At 39.6% G+C, this 24,933-nt stretch overlaps 1 protein-coding gene across 2 annotated transcripts; it reads right to left on the minus strand.

The window, feature by feature from the left end:
* Window positions 1–2,380: 2,380 nt before the first annotated feature.
* On the minus strand, window positions 2,381–24,286 carry klc1b (kinesin light chain 1b). Of its 2 annotated transcripts, XM_083897780.1 has the most exons (16): window positions 24,235–24,286; window positions 17,049–17,319; window positions 16,157–16,387; window positions 15,019–15,100; window positions 14,534–14,762; window positions 14,306–14,393; window positions 13,860–13,961; window positions 13,143–13,316; window positions 12,493–12,592; window positions 11,312–11,364; window positions 10,962–11,029; window positions 10,351–10,459; window positions 9,750–9,902; window positions 2,874–2,998; window positions 2,632–2,689; window positions 2,381–2,513 (listed from the first exon to the last, which is right to left on the minus strand). In XM_083897780.1, the coding sequence occupies exons 2-16, from the start codon at window positions 17,295–17,297 to the stop codon at window positions 2,439–2,441; spliced, it is 1,896 nt and encodes a 631-aa protein (XP_083753906.1). In that variant the 5' UTR covers window positions 17,298–17,319; window positions 24,235–24,286; the 3' UTR covers window positions 2,381–2,438. The 2 variants fall into 2 exon arrangements, with proteins under 2 accessions (XP_083753906.1, XP_083753907.1); XM_083897781.1 differs by lacking the exons at window positions 2,381–2,513; window positions 2,632–2,689; window positions 2,874–2,998 and adding an exon at window positions 4,279–6,274 and having other exon boundaries at window positions 9,777–9,902.
* Window positions 24,287–24,933: the final 647 nt, after the last annotated feature.

The following is a 24,933-nucleotide window of genomic DNA, read 5'->3' on the forward strand; positions in this document are numbered from 1 at the left end:
TCAAAATAAAAGATATGATGCTCTCACAGGAAAGTATAAAAAAAAAAGTGATTTTCCTTAAGAAGAAAAAAAAACTTTCTTTAGTAACTACACTCATTTGTGTCATTTTATTCTATAATTAACTGCGATTATAACAACAAAGAATAATAAATTACAAAGCAAAGAGACATATACATGATGAATCGACACTGACAGGAAAGACTGCTCTAAAATATTATAAGCTAAATAAATGGAACAACTGGCCAAAGGTGCAACTCATCATTCGTTCATTACATTCATTCAATTATTAAAGATCATTTTGTCAATCTTGGAGCTGCTTTCTTTGACTGCTTCCTTTTTAATCCGTGATATTTCTGATTTTATATGTTTTACATAAAGGATAATAATAATAAGTCATGTTGTTGTTGTAATATAAACGGATATATTTTCAATTATGCACCAAAAACGCCACCTCTTGAATCGTTTCATCCAGTTTTACGATAAACGCACCGAAAATAGACATTTTATTTTGAAAGGTAAACACCCAGGTACATCCGTGTATCAACGGTAGCTTGACGCGAACTCACTCTGCCAGCTTCCGGTGCTCGAACCTCGGGATAAGGAATGCAACAGTGCGACTGCCTGGTTCAACTTTCAACTGCAGCAGTATGTGATAATACTAACACTAATACTGGTACTACTAAGTAACATCGACCAGTACAGATGATTAAAGGGTTGTTAATGGATCTTTGAAGAGTCGTACATAAAAAAATGTAATTAAAATCTAATTTAATTCTGTATTCATTTCACATTATGTTTTTTTGTGTGAGTGTTTCAGCAGGAGGTGCACTGTGTTATTTTCTCTGGCACCATTAAACTCTGTTGCACTGTTTCTTTCCAGGGTTGAGACTCCACTTTAAAGCTTTGACACACTGAGATTTATAAGAGAGTAGAAACCCCGAGCTGACTTCACATCACAGTCTTGCAAACCAGTTTTCACGGCGTTCCCACACTTACTGAGAAGCTGATGTTTAAGATCTTTCTTTGTGGAGTTCACCGAGCTGTGACCTGATGATTTATAGGAGGACAAAGCATAACATTGGTCACTTTAAGCCACAGACGTGGCCCCGTCGTAGTCCCATATAGAAATAAAAGACAAAAACACATTCAGGAATAGAAAATCGCTGGATTTAATTCTGAATCAAGGTTAGTCTGTTTAATATTTACTCTCAATCATGAGTTTTATGGCTGTACAAGAACCAGGTCCAAACAAAATGCACATTAAGCCTTTTACCAACAATCAAACATGTTTTTCCCATTATTTTTCTGATGATTTGTGAGTTTTTTGAGATCGGTTTCTATTTAATACATTTATTACAAAGCATAAAAAGAAAAAGACATTCCAGTTTTCTTTTTGTGCAGAATCACTAAAAATACAATTGAAGACAAAATACATCCATCTGAGAATTGTGCAAAATCTATAATAATCAAGACCGCTTCACTGTAAACAACTATATACGACTTTTGCTTGGCACCAGAGGTCATTCACGCAGACCGGGTTGAATTAAGCAACCGCGTCGGCCTCGCCATTTTCTATATACAATCGAAGACTTTGCATTTTCATGGTTGTGCTTTTTATCACCACTTTAATGACGTACTATTTTCCCAGCAACGGGAGAGCAAAAGCGGAGAGAAACACACTTGGGAACTCAAAGCTGGAGATTTAATGTAGTGTTTTAAATGTCAATGTTTTCCAAAACTTGGTAGAAACAAAAGCGACAGAATAAGACAGACAAATGAGTCGTATCATGACGGTAGGATACACATTTCACCCTGTTTCCCAAAGCGTTAACCAACACTTCACGTCCTAATTCTCAAGAGGCAAATTATAGCCTTTAAAATTACAAAGAAAAACAAAACAATAGACCTGCTAATTAGGTCTTTTTTTTCTGATGTACAATTCCCTAAATGTATTCTACACTATAATAAAACACTGAGTGAATTTCAAATTGCAACAACATCGAGAGAAACATACCAGCAATGGTGACATTATGGAAGCTGATGAAGTCAAAGTGCAGAATCACAGTGATTTTGAATTAAAGGGGGCGAGAGAGGAGGTACGTTTTCTTGGCACACAGATCCCAAATCAGGAACAGGATGAAGAGGAAACGAGAGCAGTCTGTCAGGGGAAGACTGAAAGCAGCAACCTGAATTTAAAAACTGGGGAAAAAAGACACATCAGACGTGCGTTTGTCTTAATGATATGAGACGTCTTTGGGTCAGAGAAAGTAAGCGAGCGGTGAGTGTTTTTGACGCCATCTGGTAGTGTTGGTGGTGGTGGTGATCACGTGATGTGGCTCGGATACTGGAGCCAGAAGAAGAAGAAGAAGGAGGAGAATCTTTGGGTTGGCGAACAGATCAGCTGATAGAGAGAGAGCCACCTGTTCACCAGCTGCAGCTTAGTTTCCAGTGTAGAGATTAATGGTGCTGGAGCTCAGGCCCCGGCTCTCCTTTAAATGGCTGCTTCCCCGATTCTGAGAGAACAATAAAATATGTACGTTGAAACATTTTCAGTGATGAAAAAAACAAAAAACTAAAAAAAAATTGGGACTTGACAGATTTGAGCCAATTTGTACAAACAGGTACAATCACCTGAAATGACTCATCGCTGGTTTTGTTCAGGTAGTTCAAAGAAGCAGCTCGTTTCATGCTGTTGGAAGAAGAAAAATAATGCTGTTATAGTGTTTTAGATGAGCGTTTATGAACAACGTACTGGTGAATCATGTGGCTAAAGAACAACGAATCAACTTTAGGGGGAAAAGTCAATCCCAGAGGATACATAAGGTAACCTGCTCCCCGCTATCCCATCACAGCAGGGTTCCTTCAAGTCTTACTTGGTGCTGCGAGGTTCAGGCGGTCCGTTGCCCTGCAGTTTCTTCACCAGAAGCTCGCTGCTGCGGCGCAAGACGTCCCTGAGCTTTCCCAGAGAGCCGCTGCGCTGCAGGGCTCCGCTGCCGTCCTGTAGACACACACACACATACCCACACTTATCAACCTGCACATGCAGCACCAAAGTCTTTTTATTCTTTTACTTCAACTGAAATGGAAATGACATTATTCCTGTGTATTGGTTTATTTAATTACAGCATTTGCTTAAAACCTTTTAATAAAAAGGTCCAGTGTGTAAGGTTTAGGAGGATTTATTGTCAGAATATACAAGATAAGACTTTTAGTGTACTTTATATAAGCCACCATCTTGACGTGCAATGTTTCTTTTTGTTTCGAGGAAGTGTACAGCATAAATAAAGGAGAATGTGGACAGAGACTGATAAAGTTGCTCTTTTCAGTTTCTCATCTTATTCTATGGACATTTTGGATTTTCAAACAAGGCGAGCTGACAAATTCACGTTTGGTATTTTGATATCTTGAACTCACTAGACACTGGTTACTCCCCGAATCTCGCACAATACAAGAATGGATAAATATAGTACCTCACGAAAAAACTATATTTATCAAGTGATGGACTAAGTGGGTCAAATATGTAAAGCCTTTGCAGCCAGATTGTGTAGAATTATAATGAAATGGTTTGTCCTCTTTATTTACTTAACCTCTCCTGGACATACTTGATATATTGCTTCTTGTTGTCATGTGCACTTTTGCCCTCTCTCAATTTGTGTATAAAGTTTATACGCTTCTGAAATTGTGGACTGCAAAATAAATAAATAAATAAATAAAGGGTGTAAAATGTAAATACATTTCCTTTGGTTAATGAAAATCTATGACGATGCACAATTAAAATCAACTGTAGTAACTCAAGACACACATCTTTCTATCACGGTTATTATTGTGTGTCGGATTAATTCTGATTATCATTATGTTGTCATATTTTTTATATAAAAACTGTCCCATGTTCTAGATTGTTATTAAATGTACTGAATGTGCTGAGGTTTATTCATCCATCAAGACATTTAGTGGCAGGTTTGAGCTCATGTCATTATCATATCCATCCACCCATTCATCCTTATTTTAGTAATAATAATATTATACGGTGTATATTGTAATTTCTAACCAACATGAAAGATGTGGTGCGCACACAATGCAGTACAGTCTTATTTCCAGCAGGGGGGAGTGTGGATTCATCAGAGGAACTCTCAAATGAACTTGATGAACTTTCAAAACAAAATGTAATGCTGTGTCAACTGATTCCACACCAACACAGACTGTAAAAAAAAAAGGACAAAACTTCACAAATGAAAAACTTTATTTGAGAATACCAACAAGTGTTGATGCAATAACCTTCACAATGCAGAATGGTAAATATAATGCAGTCCTACGATAGTGCTCAAAGACCTTACCATTTATGTTCTTCCACTTTAAGGAACTCTTTAAGTCACGCTAAATATTATGTCATGAATAGACGATAGGTTTAATAAATAAGCATTCCACTAACACAACAATATTGTCATAATTATGTGAAGAGCATAGTCAAATTCTTTTGTTCAGAGTTGCATTAGAAGTATAACGTGTACTCGCTGGAAGGAATGAAGAATCAAGGCAAGTAGCATAATGAGAAGCCATATAGTGAATGCACTTGTCAAATCTATAAATACAGCCTACGATTATACTTCCAAGGAGTTAAAAGTCATTGTACATTCAGTTAGTTACACATTTGAAATAACGTTGATCTCGAGGAAAGACTAGCACTGTGACTTTTTGGTGTCTAAAAAAAACAACAACAGCAAAAATAAAATCATGATTCACCAAATTTGACGATGTTTACTCGCAAACTGTGTAAGAAAACGGCGACACACCCAATTAAGCTTTGTGTTCAAAATACAGTATCCACAGCCAGAGTGGGGGTCGTTTTGTGACTGTACCACCAAAACATACACGAATACACAACTACGCAACTACACTAGGAATCCAGGCCTCCATTGAAATGTAACTTCACTCCCAACACCGACAAATAAAGGCCATTCTGGGCATTTGTGTCTATTTATTTTGAAATCTATTATGCTAGCAAAACGTTCAGGTGCCGTGTGTCGTGTCACACCGGCTTTACAGCTTCAGCTAATGTGGATCGTTTTCCTTTGAAAAGTGTCTGTGTACATACTGTGCCGGAGCAGAGCCTGTGTAAATACTCTATCAAACCAAGGACGCCCAAGCTAGTGAGATCAACTTGGAAAAATGAATCGCCATGGCAACAAAAGCTCGCTGTGATCTGACCAATTTGTCGTCAGCTTTGGCCTAAATGATTGCAGAGTGCTTCTGGTCTTTCACAACAGGTAAACACTAAGGCATTTTTAACTGACTATTGCCTTTATATTCAGTCAAAAAGCATTTTTTTTCCTTTTTTAAAAAGAACGTAAACAAAAATCATACAAAAAAGAAATATTTCTATAAAAAACAAAAACAGTAATGCTCCCTTCTCTTTTCCTGCTATGCTCAAGTTTTCAAAAGAATCGATTGTAAATATCTTGCTAAGCATTTGTAACTCTACAGTACCGTTCCAATATGGTTCAGGCATTTGATCTGAGGCATGACTTTATACATTAAACATGTGTGTGTGAAAAATAAGCATTTACTTAGAGAGAAGCTAAGAGTATTTAAACCAGAAAATAAATAAGGAGAAAGACCAATGCAGCTTTGGAGCTTTATAACAATATTCAGTCTGTAGTATCAGTAACTTTTAATCTGTCTGGGGGTTGGAGTGATTTCTGAAGCCTAAGCTGCTGTCAAACGTGACACTAATCCTCAAAATTGTTTCCGTGTTTCCTCTCAGTGTTCAACCTTTTTCCAGTTATTTAGATTTTCAGCTTCCCTGCTCTCCTTTTTCCAGCCAAATAAATCTACAAATGCACAAGTGGGTGTTTGAGAGACGGAAAAATGTGCGAGCGACTTCCTCACAAGGAAATATTACATACACTGATTTCTTTCTTTTTTTTTCTGTGAGGTGAGAGACAGATTTGAAGTAATGATTTCTGACATGGAGGATGATACAGAGTTAGTGAGAGGAAAGATAGAGGGAGTGAAAGTAGAAGAAGAAGAAAGGGGGAAAAACAGAGCAGAGATGAGAAGACTAAACGTCCCAGCAGCTGTCAGTTGAAGAGGGGACAGAGATGACAACCAGGAGGGGACTCTCTGAGTCTCTGCCGGAGAGGGGGGCACCGGGAATGGTAGAAGAGCTGTTGGTTTGTTGGGACAGAGAAGGCCAGAGGGAACGACAACACACATCCTTTTGCTATAGTGTTGGGGAAGGAGAGAAGGGTGGAGGAATAATCTTGATGGCTTAGGCCTGATGGAAAGAGAAAGAGAGAAACAGACAAAAAGACAAAAACAGCACATATTGTAAGATTAAGAGCTCTGGGGTAGGGCTTCCTACGCTGCATCCCTCATCTACCATACACTGCACTATCTGTCCTGCAGTAATTTCACTATATTAGCAGCAAATGCTCTGATTAGAATGTTCCTTAAAGACGGTGGAGAAACAGCACCAACAGCACAGGAGCTGCACTTGTCTTAGGAGCAAGAAGCAGGTCAGTGATGCAGCGGGTTGGTGGTTGCAGTCACTATGACTCAGCTGTTTTTCCCCTTTCCTCTCTGGGCACCAAAAAAGTTCCAGCTTGGCAGAGCACACGGCCAGTGACTGTGCACTGCAGATGTGAGACGTCTGCAAGCATCAGCACTGAAGCAGACAGACTCTTATAGCTATTGTTACAGTCAGTACCTTCACATGCACAGTTTAATCGAACTAGGGCCATAGTCTGACTAAGACGGGCAATAGGACAACTTGCAGAGTATACATAGAATAATAAATTGTTTTATGGGATGTGTGCGTCTGATGTGCTGTATCTGTCTATAAGCTAGTGCGCATTGAATAGTTTCTTCTTGACATTTACGTCACAGAAAAACAAAACGTGAACAGCGAGATGGACGTGGGGATGATTTGTACTGTGGTTCTGTATGTTTCATACCTATGATACACATTCGATGGTTATGACTTGGCTCTTGTGGTTGCCGTGTAGTAAGACACTGCCGCCGTATGATTTCCAGCAACAATACTGCAGCTTAAATATGCCGTCTACTTCTAATTCTGTGTCAGACTGTGGACAAAATGTTGGTGCATGTGTAGAACGACAAGTCCAACTCCAGTCTGACTAAGCGTATACATGCAGGAGCAATCGGACTTTGAATCACATTATCCAGGTATGTTAGTCCGATTAAGACTGGCTAGATTTTAGTCGGACTAACTTGCTTACATGACATTAACAAGACTAAAGACTAAATTAGAGTTTTAACATGCATGTAAATGCACTGACTGATGATAAAGAGACTGACATTGTGAATAATATAATGTCTGCGTTGTTATAAAAGTTTGTAAACATTACTTGTATACTATGCTGCCATTTTATAGTGGATGATGAAAAAACTACTATCTAATACTACAAGCCCCATCCTCCTCAATGACTAATGAGCTAATTACCTAGGCTATTTAATAAATCACTTTGTACCAACCCACCCAAGCCTACTGTGTGGAATGAGAGATGAGGAGGGAGAGTACAATCCACTGAGTGAGAAAAAGGGAAATTCAATTGACAGGCTGATTGGTTGTCATGGCAAGAGTAGTCAACAAGGAACGTCGGTTAGTGACTCACAGGAAAGGAAAGAGGCAAAGGATGAAACCTGGAAAACATGCAAACGAACAGGCAGCACAGTGAAGCATAGAGCAGGAAGCAGCTACACATGCGCGCACACACACACGTACACAAGTTACATGATGGGCTTTTAAAAGACATGCACACAAACTGTACACATTACTGATTAACCTCAACACCACCACTCGTACAGAGGACAACTGTCATCTACGTAACGCAAACTAAATAGGCTTCAATAACTGTGAAGCATGAGGTACTCGGATACCTAACACTGAGTATGTAAAGCACATCTGCAGCCTCCGTGACATCAGACTTTGTGAGAGCAGCCTGAAAACATGTCGAGGCAAAGCAGGGGAGAGAGTGATAAGTCTGATCTGCCCATCACATTATCTCTCAGGAAATATCTACACAGGAGCAGAGAGCACTTTACGAGCCTATTTTCCAACACACAAAGTAGCCAGGTTGCACGTACATATTTAAGGTGAATGGATGGATGGATGGAAGGATGGAATTTGTCAAATGATCTTGTAGTCAAAAGCTCAAATATTTTTTGTTTACGTTAACGTTCAAAAATCTGCTGATTCGACCGAGTTAATTAAATATCTACACTGCTGCGGCCATGGTAATGAAATGCTCGCGCATGACCGACAATCCTCAGCACGTCGTAACACGTTTCAAAGACAAGACAGGTGCACACTTGGATGAATTATACACATGAGTTTCTGTGTTATGCACATGAGCACGCGTGGAGAGAAGCATTCACATTCTGCAACAACAAAAGCACCGTTCTACTTGATGTTACTCGCTCAGAGCAGCAGACATCGGGTTAAGAGACATTTCTCAACCATGTGAGAACACACATGGTCACATTAGTGTGCGTGTTGTGAGTGAGGAGGCAGAGAGGCTGGCACTGCTTGCATGCATGTTTGGACTATGTTGGCGCAGTGAGGGGAGTGGCTGCACTTAAGGGAAGGGAGAGGCACAAGCTCATATGAGGCATCTTTTGCTGGCACAGTCCTGCCCTTGAGCTTATGTAACCATGACCGGGGGGGGGGGGGGGGGTATTCAAGCTGAGACACAGTCTTAACTGTGACTATTTATCATTGAATATGAGCACTTTTCAGCATTGACCCTCTTCAGTGATGAGGACAGAGGTTACAAAGAGTCTGAATAGAGGACATAAAAGCTGCTCAGTGAAATGACATAAATGATAGCTGGTCTGGGGGAACACACAGCCTGAGTTGACATTATAATGAGGCAATAAAACAGCAGCTGCATAAAAACTGTCCCATTCATGGCCCAGAGAGACCCTGTCAATCGTGTTTAAAGGAGGAAACATGAGGCAACCTAATGGGATGATATTTAGATGGGCTGTAGCTCTGACAAGAGCAAATACAGACTGATATGTTGCCAGGGTACCACCGAATGAGCTTGTGCCTTTTATGTTACTGCTCCACTTGTGCAGAAACATTGCCAGCAGAAGAACGTATTAAAAAAACAAGCCGGCAGGATTAACCATCAAGCAGTGAAAAAAATAAATAAATAAAACTTGAAAAATTACACCAAAGCATGCTTAGATGTTGTCAAAAACACAACAACAAACCAGCATGCCAAGACACTCAATCAGCTTTGCTTTTGGTAAACCGAGATTTCCTGGTAAACAACGTGGTTCTGTGCATCTACAGGGAGCTGACGGACTGGTGCATCTACAATTCACTGGGTGAAGATCTGGGAAGTAGCTGTGCCTACGTGTTCACTTTCATTCTGAGAAAGTAGGTCGGGTAATTTGACTTTAATCATCTTTTAATGGTGTGCCACAATGACATCATAAAATAAGTCATAGAGGACTAATCATTCCTGATACCTCTGACAATTTAGGTAGAGGAACCAGAGGGTTTTCAGGTAATGAGTCCACCTTCTTGTAATAACTAAGAAGACAAAGAGTCCTCTTCTGTATCATCTTTCAAGTCTGACAAGAGATGAGTCATAATTTGGTTTCTATTTATTTATGGGATTGCATACACCAGTCCAAGCTCTCTGTGATATCACTAACGCCAACTTGTTCATCCAGTGAGGTCACTGGCGTTGACTCAACTGTAGTGGATTTGTACTCACCCCATTCCACTCCACGCCCATACTCACTTCCTCGCCGGTCTCAGAGCCGCTCTCGTACTTGACGCTGGTCAGACTGTCCCTGCTCCTCCGCCTGTCGCCCTCTGTATCCTTCAGGATCTCCACCACACGTGTCTGGTGGATGGGGTCAATGCCCTGATGGGAATAACAAACAGGCACACGTGTGCACGCAAACACATTATAATCACAAACAGCGCAAGTATGGATGTTAGCTGGTCGATGTGGATGAGCGTGCAAAGTTATATGGAGGAATTAAAAAATGTTTTTTGTTGTTGTTTCCCTTCTCCCTTGATGCAATGGCAACATTCGTCACAGCATCACAGAGAAGAGGGACATTTTGATATAATTGTGAGATGGGAGTGATGTTATGGGAGAGAGGTGAAGTCTCTAATGGGGGCTGTCAGTTAGAGACAAACCACTTACTGTGTTGCTCTGGATCCATAGCAATGTAGAGAAAGGAAGAGAGATAACATGAGTTTTGCTGCTTACGACGGGGAACACATTTCAGAATTCACAAATACAGGGAACAAATAAGCTATCTGCGTGCAGAAATGGGCAATTTGGTGTAAGAAATGCTGCTGACCTGCTTGCGAGACCTCACGGCACACTCTTCCAGGGTTTCTGCAGCCTCGAGTTTGCCCTGTCGGCGGTACAGGGCCCCCAGGTTTCTCAGGGTGGTGTTCACTGTAGGACTGGATACAGAGGAGATAGACATAATGAAACTGAGTCACATTTGAAGAGGAACAACTTGGCGTGAGCAAAATAATGTTTACACTGCCAAATAAATCTTCAAACCCCTAAAGCTATGCTATTTATAATTCAGTTGCAGTAACTCTCTCGTTGAAAAATGATCAAATTCTTCCCAATATTCTTAAATTACTTACTGGTGTTGCTTTATGTGAGCTACTCAGATATTTGATGATATACCATAGAGGCCTTCAACACGCCAGAGAAAGAGCTGCTTTTGTTTTACTCAGAACAGAGACAAGCTGTATCTGAATCGCATTTAATTAATCATGTGGTATATTATACTTGTCTTGTATTTAATTCATTTATTTTTATCTGCTAGGGACCCTGTTGTGAGTGTGTACTGCCAGTTTGAATTGAACCAAATTAATAAACGTAATTGACTCTGACTAGAATAACAAGAGAATAAACAAGCTGTAAAAACATGCTTATCAGTGTCTGTCTCACCTGTTGACTTTGCAGGCCTTGTACCAACCTCCGTACTCTCCATAAGGAGTGTTGTCCCGGTGTTTGCCCTGGAAGTAAATAATGGAGAGGAGGAAGAAAAGGAAGTGGAGGGGGAGTGGTTATTTGAAACCTGTTCAACAGCATTTTTCCCTCTCTTTACACATAACTATTGCGATGAACGTAGTTCAAAATGTATGTCAAGGACAAGATCGCCTTTCACTTTCCAGGAAGTGAAGCTGACTGACCCGTGTATCAATAAGTGTCTTATTCATCTTGTATCTGCTTTTTTAAAGAATGCAATGAGGAAGAACACAGTCGTCTATTGATTTGATGACATAAATCCCCCTCACCTTACTCATCTCCTCTCGTTCCTCTGCGTGCATCCAGATGGGCTTGTTCTCAGCTGAAGACACACAAACACAAGGAGTGTTTCTACACACAGTTCAGCAAGATGAGAACACAGCTAACTGACGCAGTGGCAAAAAACAAACACTGGAAATTAACTGATCTTTTTAATTAGCCACCGTTTGTTTTGACCTGCTAGATGTTTAAGACGCTTTTTACAATATAAGACGAAGCTGACTTAGCAAAAATCCATGTTGGGTAACATACAGCGTTTTAATTTAATAAGTGAGTAAACATTTTCCAAATTTTACACCAAGATTAAATTACAATCATATTACAATTGTATAGATATTGACACAGGAAAACAGCATGAGCGTAATAGAGATAATCAACACACTTGATTTATCATAAATAGAAACAAGATGTGCACAAAACATTCTCGGGCAATCGTTATTATACATTCATCTCTTCCGATTAATGAAACAACTGCTACAATCTGGCCTAGGAGAAAATCTGATGGCAACAAGACAAAGGAGACTTCCTCTTCCCAACTCCCCAAACAAGCCACCAGCAACAAACTAACAAAACCATTTTAAACAACATTGCACAAGTTGTTGATGTTGTGTTGCTTCCCCTCAACCTTCAACTCCCCATGAGATAAAGCACTATTGTCTGGTTCATAGTCGAAAAATGAAAAAGTGAGATGCTTCTGGTCAAAAAGCATCAAAGCAGGGGCATTGTGCTTTCAAAGCTGTCAATCTAGTCCCTGAAGAAAAGCCAAATAAAAAAGTTCAACTTTAACTCAAGGAGAAGAAAATACTGAGGGTTTTTCTTTTAAACAAGTTAACTCTTTATTTCTTCAAATAGTTTCTGTGAAGATTCTTTACAGAGTCTTCTGAATGGTGGAGGTTGGCACCCTGCTTAGAACATCTTCCACTTTTTGACCCTCTGTCCATCAACGACTCTGTTTACTGGTGTGAGAGGTGGAATATTAGATGATCATAGATGAAAAACAAAAGGCAAATCTAATGCACGTACTGCAATACAGTGTATACAGAGGGACAGTTTTATGGAACCCACCACCATGTTTCCTGGGATAATGCCATATTTATTTATTGCACCTTTTAAATATGCATTTACTGTACTTTATATACAGTAAATTACAGCATCTAGAGTGAGGCCTTACCATCAACAGATCCAAATTCTTTCTCGTGAGCACGAGTCAGAATCTCTTTGTACAGAATCTCAGCCTCCTTGTATTTGCCCTGTTTGAGGAAGCAGGAAGCCTGAGGAAGAAAAAGAAGTGATGTTTGTGATGGATCAAACCAGCCGATTGATTCACTGAGTCTCTTGAGACGGGAAAGCAATCTCACTGCATATTTCTCCTGCACAATAAAGCTACAGATAAACAATTTATTATCACGGGGCTTCTCTTATTTTCCACATACAGCCTTTCCATCATCAGTGGGACAGCACAAAAAAGAGTGGCTTTGAAAATTACTGGAAGCAGACAAAGGACTATTGATCTGCTATAAGCAATGCTAATTTAAACAGAAATAAACCTGGAGATGACATCTCATGTGCTCTTAACCATTGGATTAAAACACTTGTATAGAAAAAATGCAAAAACAACAAAACATCAAACATAAATCAGTAAGATCCCTGGAAGGACCAACCTCAGGCTGACAAGAAATTAGTGATTGTGCTTATAATAAAATGAATGTCTGTGGTTTTAAATTCACTGCTCAATGGGGACACTCGTTCTTGTACAAATGAACAGTTAGAGGGAAAAGCTCAACAAAAGCTGACTTTGATGGTGGTTAACTTCTCTCTCACCAGGTTGTTCTTGGTTTTGGCCACATTGGGATCATCTGGGCCCAGTCTGCACTCATAGATCTCCAGGGCACGGCAGTAGTAATACTCCACCTCTTCATACTTGCCCTGGTTCTGACACAGCAGGGCCAGGTTATTGAGCTGTTTGGCCACATCTGGATGATCCTTCCCCAGGACCTGATGGGAATCAAGAAGCAAATGTTCTGAATTAAGGTTTCGTGTGTTTCTCTCCTTCCTGCATCTTTCCTTTCTCCGCCTCCATTTATTCTCACGGCTTTTGCCAGGCCCCTGGGAGATCCGTTAAAAGACTAGCTAATCAATACAGAAAGTACAGAATGTGACTTTTGGTCAAAGAAAAATCAATGTCCCCCACAAGGGTATATAGATTTGTCATGTCTCCTATCTGCTCCTCCTTTGCTCCCCCAATGCCTATCCATTTTTAGCTGTGCTCCCAATTAAAAACCTCAGTTCCTCGCAGACATGGGAATGGCCCTCAGTGGAAACTTAACAGGCAATTCAAGAAAATAATTTGCTTGGGCCTCATTTACAGTTTGTTGATAGCTTTAGGATCCAGCAGCTCCAACTGACACTTTGGACAAACTATCACTGTTACTCCCTTTAGTACAATGAGCTAATTGTTCACCGGCTCAGCCCTCAGACGAGGCCTTGATAGCAGTGTTGTGTAGAACTGTGCAGGTGCTATCGAGGGATATGACCTACCTTTTCTCTGATCTCCAGAGCCCTTTTACACAGAGGCTCGGCCTCCTTGTACTTCCCTCTCTTTCCATACAACACGGCCAAATTGTTCAGTGTCGCAGCAACCTGATGACAGAGAAACATTTGAGTAAGACCAGTACTTTTCACAGTTTGGATTTATGGCATTACAACGTCTTTTTCTGTTGTCTAATGACTTGACACATTTAAAGCTGTGTGTGGTTCACACTGTGCTTTAATTGCATCCAATGTTTTACAATGAGTCATTCTATACAAACTGAGGGAATTTAATACATAACACACATATATATATATATATATATATATATATATACACACAGACAAAACACAGCAGACTGTGGCCATTATTGCCTACATAGTGACAAGATGACTACTTTCATGAAAAGTGTCCACATGAAGATATGGTTGCCATGACAATGGTGGAGCCTTACAGCAGGGTGGTCTTTTCCCAAGGTTTTCTCCCTGATGGACAGAGCATCATTGAGCAGATGGGCTGCCTCTTTGTATTTGTTCTGATCCCTGCAAGAGTGAGAGGGAGAAACAGGACAACAGGATGAGACTGAATGTTATAACTGTTATATAACTGTAATACCTGTTTGGGAATTAAATTAACAGTAACAATTGTTTAAGTTCTAAAAAAAAAGAGGGTATATTCTTACCTATAGACCAAGGCCAGGATGTTGAGCATGGTGGCCACATCAGGGTGGTCATGTCCAGAGGTCTTCTCTAGGTCCTCCAAAGCCTGCTTGCAAAGAGGGACGGCCACCTCGTACCTACCCTGGGAGGCATACTGGATCACCAGGTTGTGCAGGGTCCTAAGCCGAGCCGGGATCTCGTAGCCTCCCTGCTGGGCAGCAGCTACAGCTGCACTGTTGTGTTGGTGCTGCACTGTGGGGTAAAATGTTATGTGATGTTAGCTTAATTAAAGAGAAACAAGGAAAACTCTGGCCTGATTATATTGATAACTACATTTGCAAGCACACAATTCAGTTATCTCAGGAATCTCGTGGATAGCGCAATTAGTGCTTGGTACAACACATTTTCTCTCATGTTTTTTTTTCATTATTAATAATGACTATTTATATTATTATGGGTGAGTAGAATCAGGATGTTGTGTTGAATTGCAGTATATTGCCGCTCTTACTTCCTTGGCCCTGGTCCTCTTCGTCATTAGGGAAGAGGTCGTCCAGAGAGTCCTTTGGTGCTTCTCTGTCCTTCTCCTCCTGCTGAAAGGAGGATTACACAATTGTATGAGTAACATCCTCCAACAGACAGAGAACATCTACCAGTAACATGAACAGAGACGTTCAGAATGACATAGCGTATTGATCAGACTTCCTCAAAGTGACCATGTGTGAGGTCATACCTGATTGGATGCTTGCTATTACTACATATTACATCCGAGTGGGGATATATTGATCATCATTAAGCATCATGGTGCTGTAGAGATGCCCTGGTCTGTAAATAATATTATTTGCTTAGTAGACCTGTGCAACAAGGAACATAATTATTATAATGTTTGGGCTACATTATCCTAAATCAAAATCATATGTTCATTAGCAATGACATTATCAGTTGTTACAATTATACCGCTGCTTAGCATTTAGAATAAGTCAGCATTAAAATACTTAAATTTCATGAGTTCATTATTTTACTCTGACCTGATACAGTTAATTGGATTTAAGGATAAACTGGACTAATCCTAATTCATCAAAAGATTTATAAATGCAGAAGCAACTTAAAGGCTAGGGAATAGATGGGCTCTTTTTCGTTTAAGCAGATAATGATTAAAAGATTCAATCATCTCTGTGATTCATCTCCACCACCTGGTCAAAAACAACCTCAACATAGAGGCTATTTTCTGCAATAAACGGCTGTGTTTCTTCACGTGTCAGACGCCATTCACTTTCACTTTTACGTTTTACTGAACTTTACAGTTAAGGCTGTGCTTTTTAAAGGCATTTTCAACTCCACTTTTCCTATTTTGTTCAAAGCACAGTATCTTCATTTGTATCCAACTCTTTCTGTCCAATTTACTTACTAAGAAAAGTCAATTTAACTTCACAGACAAAAAAATACATGAAGTTGAATATATTAAACATAAAGAACAGATTCAATTCCTGTTATGATGAGTGAAATCTAAAAGCAAGCATAAACACATGCCTCAAAATGTATCAGAAACATGCAAAAAATATATATTAGCGAATCAATTAGCATCTGTAGATATGTCTCTAATTGTATGTGCAGGACATCCAAGCTCTTTTTCAGTGTTTAGTACTTACAGTGGGTGATACATCTTCGTCATATTTCTTGAGCTCGTTCATGAACTCCAGGTGTTTCTTCTCCTCCTCCAGCTGAGCAACGTTCTGCTCACTCTTCTGTAGCTTCTGCTGGGTGTTCGCCAGCTCATCACGCAGCCACTGGTTTTCCTGGCAAAGCCTCCTCACCTGTGCACGCAGCTTCTGCTTCTCAGACTCCACTGCGTTCAGGTGGTTGGACAGAGCCATCATCACCTGGAACGGAGACGATATTTGAACAACAATGAAATTCAACAGCAAGAGCAAAGCACATTCTGAAACAGATTCAAGCTGATTCTTCATGAATCATGATCACCACACAAGCTCAGTTTAGAATGAGGAAGCTGTGAGGAGGCAGAACTGCCCTAAGCTAAAGATACTTAAACAGGCTTATAATTCAAATGGTTGTTAAAAACTACCATAATGAAGAGGTATAGTATAGAACAGGATATGTAGGTTGTCTCACACTAAATCATATTCTTTTTTTTTTTTGCTTTCTTGTACTGCCTGTACATTCATTCTTTTCCGGAATTTGTTTCCAGGTTTGTTTGAATACCATACCAGCTGAAAACTATGTGAAACATTAAGTTTAAAGACTTATTGTTAAGAAGGGACAAGGCCTGAATAGTTCACGCTTCTGTCCTTTTGGACACATAACCATTGAGATGCTACACATTTTTTCTGCTCTTGCTAAGTTTAGACCATTCTTGTCTTTTTATTTTATTTGTGTATGTATTTATTCATAATGCAATACACTTAATTTAACAGAACTATTTATTTCTTTTGTTCACTTGATAATGATATGATAATAGCGATCAAACAACTACTCCTTATCACTCCATCTTTTTCTCCTAATTCCTCTTTCATTTTGTCTTACCTGTGCTTCTCCCAGGCCTAGTTCAATCATTTCCACCGACTTGCGGAGCAGGTTGGACTTCTCGTGCACCAGGTTGGCCTCCTCATCCTTCTTTAGGCACTTGATGGTCTCCAGGAGGCTGTGGAGGATGGAGTTGTGCTCATTCTTCAAGGCCTCCAGGCCCTGGATCACCAGCTTCGTGTTGGAGATGATCTCCTCCTGAGAAAGCTTCTCGAGCTTCTCTTCCCTTGGATACACCATGGTGGACATCTTCTATAAAGCTCAAGGAATCCTATAAAGGTAAAAAGAAAGAGACACTGAATAACAATTTCATAATACCTTTTCCACATTTAACAGGGCAATGTAAGGGGAATAAACTTGTTAACATAATCCCCTTTAAAAGCAGGTGTCAGCTCTTTCAGTGATCTTTTAAGCTATAAAATATCTAAGACTACGACATTCTCTGATGGTGTGGCTTGAAAAAAGCTACTTTACATTTCCTGTTAAAAGATATCAGACTCCCTGTCATTGATTCTAACCGGCATCATATTTCCATGTGTGGCTGATAAGATTTTAACATGATCCTTCAGTAATGGTTCAGTCATACAGAAAATAAAGGAAATGTCAGAGGTCATTATCTGCAAGTTTTATATATAGCTAAGACAATGGCTTCAAGACTACAGTATACAGCAATGCCACCAAATCTAGGTACATTCCTCACCTGTAAGTACACTTTATGATCTATTCATAACATGCAAATTGTCTACATTGTGAACTACTTCATATACATGACAATAATATGAAGTAATATGAAATAATACATTTTATTATTTAGGTACATCAATACATGTATTATTTAAGGACACAAGTTCCTTTTTTGGGAAGTGCTGCTGATTCAAGTGGACCTCTTATAATGAGCCAACACCCCTGGAGATCAATTCTTTCTTACGCTGCATTTAAGAACACATTTGAAAAGAAAGCTTATGACCAGAGGGGCAGATTATAATAAGAGGACAGATTGCTGAGACTTGGCACCTATAATGGGCTTTGGTTGGGAGAAAGACTGCAGCTTGCAGTGTGCCAGAGGGTACACAGTTTCTACAAAGTGGGTGCCTTCTGGTGCCAACCCTATCCAGAAGGCCTAGCTGGCTGCATGAATGGCAAAGAGTCACGGAAAGGAAGATTTAACAAAAGCCTCAGCAACACAGCTGCTGGTTAAGTCAGAGAGTGACAATAATATTGTGTTGTGGAGATATGTCTGGCCTTTGGTAAGTGCATGGAACACGTGCTATTTTTCCCAAACAGTCTGAAGATAACCTATGACTCACTGAGCCACACCACAGAGCCACGTTGGCTCCGTCATGCAAATGTCAATGCAAAAAATCAGCCATCTCTGTCCAACTCAGGTCCACACGATGTTGAACTAGAAGTGCATTGCATAATTCAGCAGCAGCAGCAGTGCGAATGAGAGATTAAAGATGAGGGGGCTTGCAGTAATAAACACCAGCTGAGAGCCACCTGTCTCGAGGAAAATGTACAACACTATTAGTGCGCTTGTCCCTGCTTTGCTTTTTGCAGTTCAAAAAAATGATCTAGAGAAACTAAAAAAGAAAAATAACATCAATAAATAGCTATTTCTCAAGGACTGTAACACCATAATTAACAATAACAGCTACTTTGGGTTTTTAAATTAATGGAAGTGAGGAAAGCTTTATCTTCAGTTTAGGTGAGGTAGACTGATTGCTGGGTTAAGACTGCAACAAATCAACTGAGACAGACCATAATAGAAAATTGCTTAAGGACAATTTCCATCACAAATTCCTAATGTGTGTGAGATTAAACCTTGATATGCACAGTTTTGTCTAACCAAGGAAAATAGACAACACATATAATGAGAAGCTTGGGATTTATGTGACAGTTAGCCGACAATGACCTGGAAGACTGAGAACCTTCACATCCTTTGGATCAAATTGCCTTAATTTATTTGCTTGTGTCTTCTCAATGAACCCTGAAAAAGCTGACACTTGCAGCAGCAGAACCAGGATAACAAATCAAATTGAATCTGTTACTGGTATCCAGTAATTACACCCATTTTTGACTGTATGCATGTCACATCATGTAATCACAGCCGAGCTCTGTCAGAGTGATGATGATGCTAATATATTTCATGACGAACACTAGGCAAGCACACAGGAACAGCTACTGCAGTCAGTTAGAAGCCAACTGGATGTCAGTCAGCCAGTGGAATAGCTTTTATCAGGATGACAGTGGAGCCTCCAGCTAAAGGCACTTTAGTCAGAAGAGCAGCAGTGATAAATTATCAAATGTGTCAGGTGACGTGCTTCTCTTTTTCTCATCTTCCCCAGTTAAATGTGTTACCGTCTTTATATCCATGAACCCACAAACTAATATCCATATAAAAACTAACAATGCATTATTTATGAAGGAAATTGTATCTAACGATCTTTTCCAACAAAAGAGAGATTGTGTGTATAATCATGGTATGCACATGTTTAGGAGACTAAGAACAAAATGACCAGAGGGCTTTCAGTCATCAGCTACAAGAGGTACATCACTGGAAAAAAAACCTGCTGTTAGGGAAGTTAACCTGCAGGCAACAAGTAACAGGAGAGCTGACACTAATGACAAATAGAGGGCAGCACAGACATGTGAAAATCCTGGAAAATAAACATACGACTTTCTACAACAAGAACCTTTGGATAAAGCTGTATTCTCATTGGCGTAACCATTGACACGAAAGACATTCAGAAAAAAAATGTTTCAGTTCACTTCAAGGGTAAGTAGTCACATGCATGCTATGTGACCATTATGCTATAAAAAAGGGGGGGAAGCCCTGAGTTAAGTCAAGGCAGGAACCATAAAACTATAATGAAAAGAACCAGAGACAGACTTGAACAAGTCCACTGTCTCACCGAGTTTTGGCACCAAAACTGTTACCTGCTCTGAAAAAGATATAAAACAATTTCTTTGAAAACAAAATCAAACACAATCACAGATCAAGCATCCTGTTACCCAGAGCACTCACAGTCGCAGCTGTGAAACACCTATGGGGATGAAAGGCCCAACTAACTTGGTATACACTGTAGCTAACAAAGGGCTGTCAGCCAACAGAGAACACAGCTGTTTTGCCTTGATAAAATACACAAACACATGTCTCAAGTACTTGCACTCACGCTTTCTTCAGACAGCTGAGGTTAATGTTTTCCAACTCTTTAGAGGGGTGAGATAAAGTCCAACAGGTGCCTTGTTTTCTTCAAAAGACTGCACTTGAATTAATATTTAACATTTACTTTTCCCACAAAAAACCCAATGCAAATGAAACTGGTGATGGCATCGAATGAATAATAAAATGCCAGTGATACAACCATGTAGGCTCTACAACTTATACAGATAAAAAAGTAAATTAAACGAACTGACCACATAAACATTACACCAAACAACAGCTTAAATTCACTTAGTCTAGACTTTCATCCAAATCCCCTCATGACCAGCTGCAGGAATGACCAAGATCAGGAAAGGTTTAGGAGCAGCAAGTCAGGCAGTAGCTACTAATCACAAGAAATACAAAAATGTTAACTCAGACACAACAAGGAAACCCCTCATTTTGGAGCTACTCAGTGTGACTTTAATATATACTCTCTACGCAATACAGAGGAGACATGGTGCATTAAGAAATGTTAGTGCTTCTTACTGGTAGTTTGGAAAAGACTGGACACAGTCATGAAATGTAGCCTCCCAGTCTGGCTGCAATCGGATCATTATGAATAAAATCCAAATGTGTACAAAGCTGCCATGGTTCTTCTAAATGATCCATAAAGACAAAACTAGGAAATAACTATTAAAACATTAGTGAACATTACATCATTGAGCTTAAGTCATCCATCATTCATACAAGTAATGATTTCTCCTACAAATTGCTAGACCAGCAAAACCAATCTTGGTTTCAGTGGAGGATCAGAGCCTCATAGTTTGGCACAGGGAAAAGCCGATAGAATAATGTCCCCTCCTCCAGTAATAACATTACACACACACACTAAATGCATCACAACCCTGCTGCATAGATCAAAACAAGCAAGCCTTCCATGTGAAACTGAGACAAGTGAGTGAAAAAGAAGCAGGAGTGTAATGAGAGAGATGAGAGTTGATGTTGGGGAAATGAGAACAGGGGCTGCCTGTAGGATGATGGTGACCTTCCCACTGCTCATTCAGAACAACTCGCATCAGCTCAGGGCTGCACATCAAGAGACAACCGCACCCAAAGCAGGAGGAAAACAGAGTGCAGAGGAGCAGGTCGGACGGGGGAGGGAGCCATCCTGATCTAGACACTGCTTCTCTATACCACAGACACAAAGGAACATACCTAACGAGACGCGATGCAAATCACCTCAATGACTCTGCTTAAAGACTCCATTCACACACAACAGACGCTGACAATACACAACACATAAAAGCAGGTCCAGTTTCGTACCGCTATCTACTGAGGAGGACTATGATCTGGATGGCTGAGAAACTTTACAGACATCGGCAACACACGAAATGCACTGCTCGGTTAACACCCATTGTTTCTTAGTAATATGGTGTTTGTGAAAATACTGCACCGCTCTCATTTACTCAAATTTTAACACCCCATCATTTCCTGGTGAGGGAATATCACTTATAATCCAACATCAAATCATTCACCATGTAGTCCAGTATGGTCATGTGGCTACATGTACATTTGGAGCTGACCAAATATTTGCAGCATGGACTGGAATTAGCAAATATACCTCATGAAATATGTGCATATATGAATAAATATCTTCTGTGGCAATCTACTGACTGACTCATGTTGATGAGATCAGCACCAATGACTCTCTGATAACATCACAACACCAAACTTATCTAACATACACACACTGTTTAAATACGCTTGAATTGAATGCAAAACAGATCAGATGCAGTGACCTTGGGTTTTAAAATCTTGAAAGGTTGTATTTATCTATTTCAAAGGCTCAACTTATCCACAGAAACTTCACCGCATTACATTTACAGTGATGTTGTGATTATACATAGTTGGATTTATTTAAATATACCAAAACACAGAAAAAATGGCTACAGCTAGCAAATACTCAAACCACAAAAATTCATACAATAGCATGAAAACATTCCCTACAAAGGCAAGACTTGTATGCAGATAATTTCTCCGTGACTACTAGGAATTCAATTTTATTGACATTAAGTTACATGACTCTATCTCGTGGGAGATCAAAGGTCATACAATATATTGATGTTAGCACCTGACAAAGAGGTCAATGGAAACAGTTTTCTGAAAGACAGGTCTGTGTTTACAGAAAGAAAATTGCCATTGTGTGTGTGCACAATGTTTTTCCCCTGATATTATTTTCTAACACCAAGGTTGAACACAAAATCTTTCTATATTTTCAGCCAGTGGTGGATCTCTATGTCACATTTGTACACCCAGAGCACTATTCATTTGCCTTCATCTCACATGTGACATCTCACATCTCCATTTAGTATGCACTCTTCACTCGTAACATCTTTCTCGCTGCTGCACCAGTCTTTCAAGTCTATGCTTTTTTTATGCTGTTCACAAGAATGTGTGTACACCTAATAACCCTAAATTGATATTTGAATGTGCACACTAAAACCAAGCGTAACTACATGATAATGTTTCTGACTTAATGGGATGTTGCCATTCTTGACTGCAAAATTGTGTTTTTCTTGAAAAGTGCATGGACTTGGTTTAAGGCAAACATACAATTTAAATATATGAATTACATTTTCCTATTAAAGCTTAGCTCCAAAGAAAATATATTATGGCAGAAAAGCAAAGTATATATTAGTGTTGAAATAATAATAAAAAACCCACATGGACAGGCAGAGGGAAGACTCCAGTGGGAGCATCAACAACTCCTTGGCTAATAGATACTTTTGTATGTATTAATACCAATGGAAGTTTTAGGCATCTAGTAGCTTTCCAAAGTACACCCACATACACATAACAACACCCCAACTATACATTCAACCCACATACGTACATAAACACACAAAGATAGACAAAAAACACAAAGGAAGTACTCACAGAAGCATATAGTGTAATGGGAATGAACAAAGATGAATGTTGAGAGGATGCAACTGTGATGTATACAAAATCGACTAACTCATTTAGACATTATACCTGGCTGTGGGTGATAAGAAAATAAAGAATATGAATGCCATCTTGATTGAGATGCATATCCTGTCTACCTTAACTTTGGCACACCCTTATTAATTCCTCTTTATCCGTTTCCTGCTCAAATGTCAACCCAGCACTGTGGCCTCCACAACATGGGCCAGACACAAAGAAGAGCCTGCCATCCTGGAGGGTGTGGCAGAGCTTGGGACAGCGAGGAGCGAAGTGCCACTGACACTAACCTCGGTCATCCATCACTCCACTGAAACCAGCTGCTGTTTACCTAATCACACGTCTGAAAATGTCTCCACGAACATCTCCACTGATGCAGTAACAGATGTTAGGAACATCATCTGCCTGACTTAAGCGGCGTTATGTAGAAAATGATGACACCTGTATACACCACTTCTCTCTGCTTTCTTCCACATCTGAAGCAATGCAGGAAAAAAACAATCGCAAGGCTTTTGGTTTAATATGGTGGTAGCTACATGATAATGACTGCGCACAACCTCAGTACGCTTTAAACACCAATACGCAGATTCTAGTGACGTTACAACATATAATAAAGCAATGTTATATTTGTCATGTGGTATAATCGCTATAGTACTGCTTATTAAATGACTTAATCACATTGTGTTATGGCTTTCGCATTTCACAACGCGATTCAACCATTGTCTAGCAGATTTTTACATTGATCAAGCTCGTATTTATATGTATTTTTCCGAATGATTCATTGTGACATCTGGATGCGTAGTTAATATTTAAGCCAACCTCACACCAAAGCCTACAAAAGCTTGCTTTTCAGTGTGTTTCGCTCTCCCGTCAGCAATTAGTAATAAGCTAGCTTCAGCTAACCAGCTAGCATCACCACTCCCTAGTTGTTCAGCCTATTCAAACCGCAAAACTCATGATTTCTATCCACAATCACTTGAATTTATACTTTGCAAATAAACGACCGTATACGAATATCTCGTAAACACAATTTAAAATGGTGAGAATACCGCTATTACTTACCGAGAGCTAGGACTGACGGCCGTTCAGCCCCTTTAAATCCAAAATGTCTCCGGGACTGCGAGGATCTCCCAGCAGCCTCTGCGGCTGAGGAGAGGCGCCGTGACGTCATGTTCTGTTTTGCCCACCATCTTTGCTGTTCCATAATGTGCTATTATTTTTATTTTTGACTTTTATTTATTTAAACTTCCCATTTACAACACTGTGAGGCATTGTAAGATTTTGACATAGACAAAGAGTATGAACACTACAACAGACAATTAGGTACACAAAATATGGAAACGTACTAGAGCCCATAAAGTCCCTATAAATGTAATGAATAATAATAATAATAATAATAATAATAATAATAATAATTAAGGGACATGGGAAAAAAATAAAAACAAGTGGATGGTCTCCCAGACATCATGCCCGCATGCAATACTTTCTTATCTCGTGAGCACCGGAAAGTAGCCTGTGCGCACGAGAAACGTTTTATTTTTCCCCATGTCCCTTTTAAAACAATTGCAAACTGCTAATTGTTATATTGCTGAATTTAATCAATCTCAATGCTATCATATTTTAATATGATAATCCAGTACAGTTTGACCTGCACTGTGGAAATAAATGACCACCATCACAATTATTTACAGTGCATGAATATTTGTTGTTGGTTGTATCCTATAAGGACACAAGGTTTCCGTAATCAAATACACATTAAAA

The sequence above is a fragment of the Microchirus variegatus genome (assembly GCF_963457635.1).
Source record: "Microchirus variegatus genome assembly, chromosome: 11".
NCBI classification, from domain to species: Eukaryota; Metazoa; Chordata; class Actinopteri; order Pleuronectiformes; family Soleidae; genus Microchirus; species Microchirus variegatus.

Bases quoted from the DNA above. Each gene is read 5' to 3' on its own strand.
- klc1b (XM_083897780.1), bottom strand. From the start codon at position 17,297: ATGTCCACCATGGTGTATCCAAGGGAAGAGAAGCTCGAGAAGCTTTCT. The intron at 12,593-13,142 runs GTGAGAGAGAAG...TTTCTTCCTCAG, and splicing joins CCAAAACCAAGAACAACCTG to GCTTCCTGCTTCCTCAAACA. The intron at 9,903-10,350 runs GTCAGCAGCATT...TATTCCCATCAG, and splicing joins CCGTGAGGTCTCGCAAGCAG to GGCATTGACCCCATCCACCA.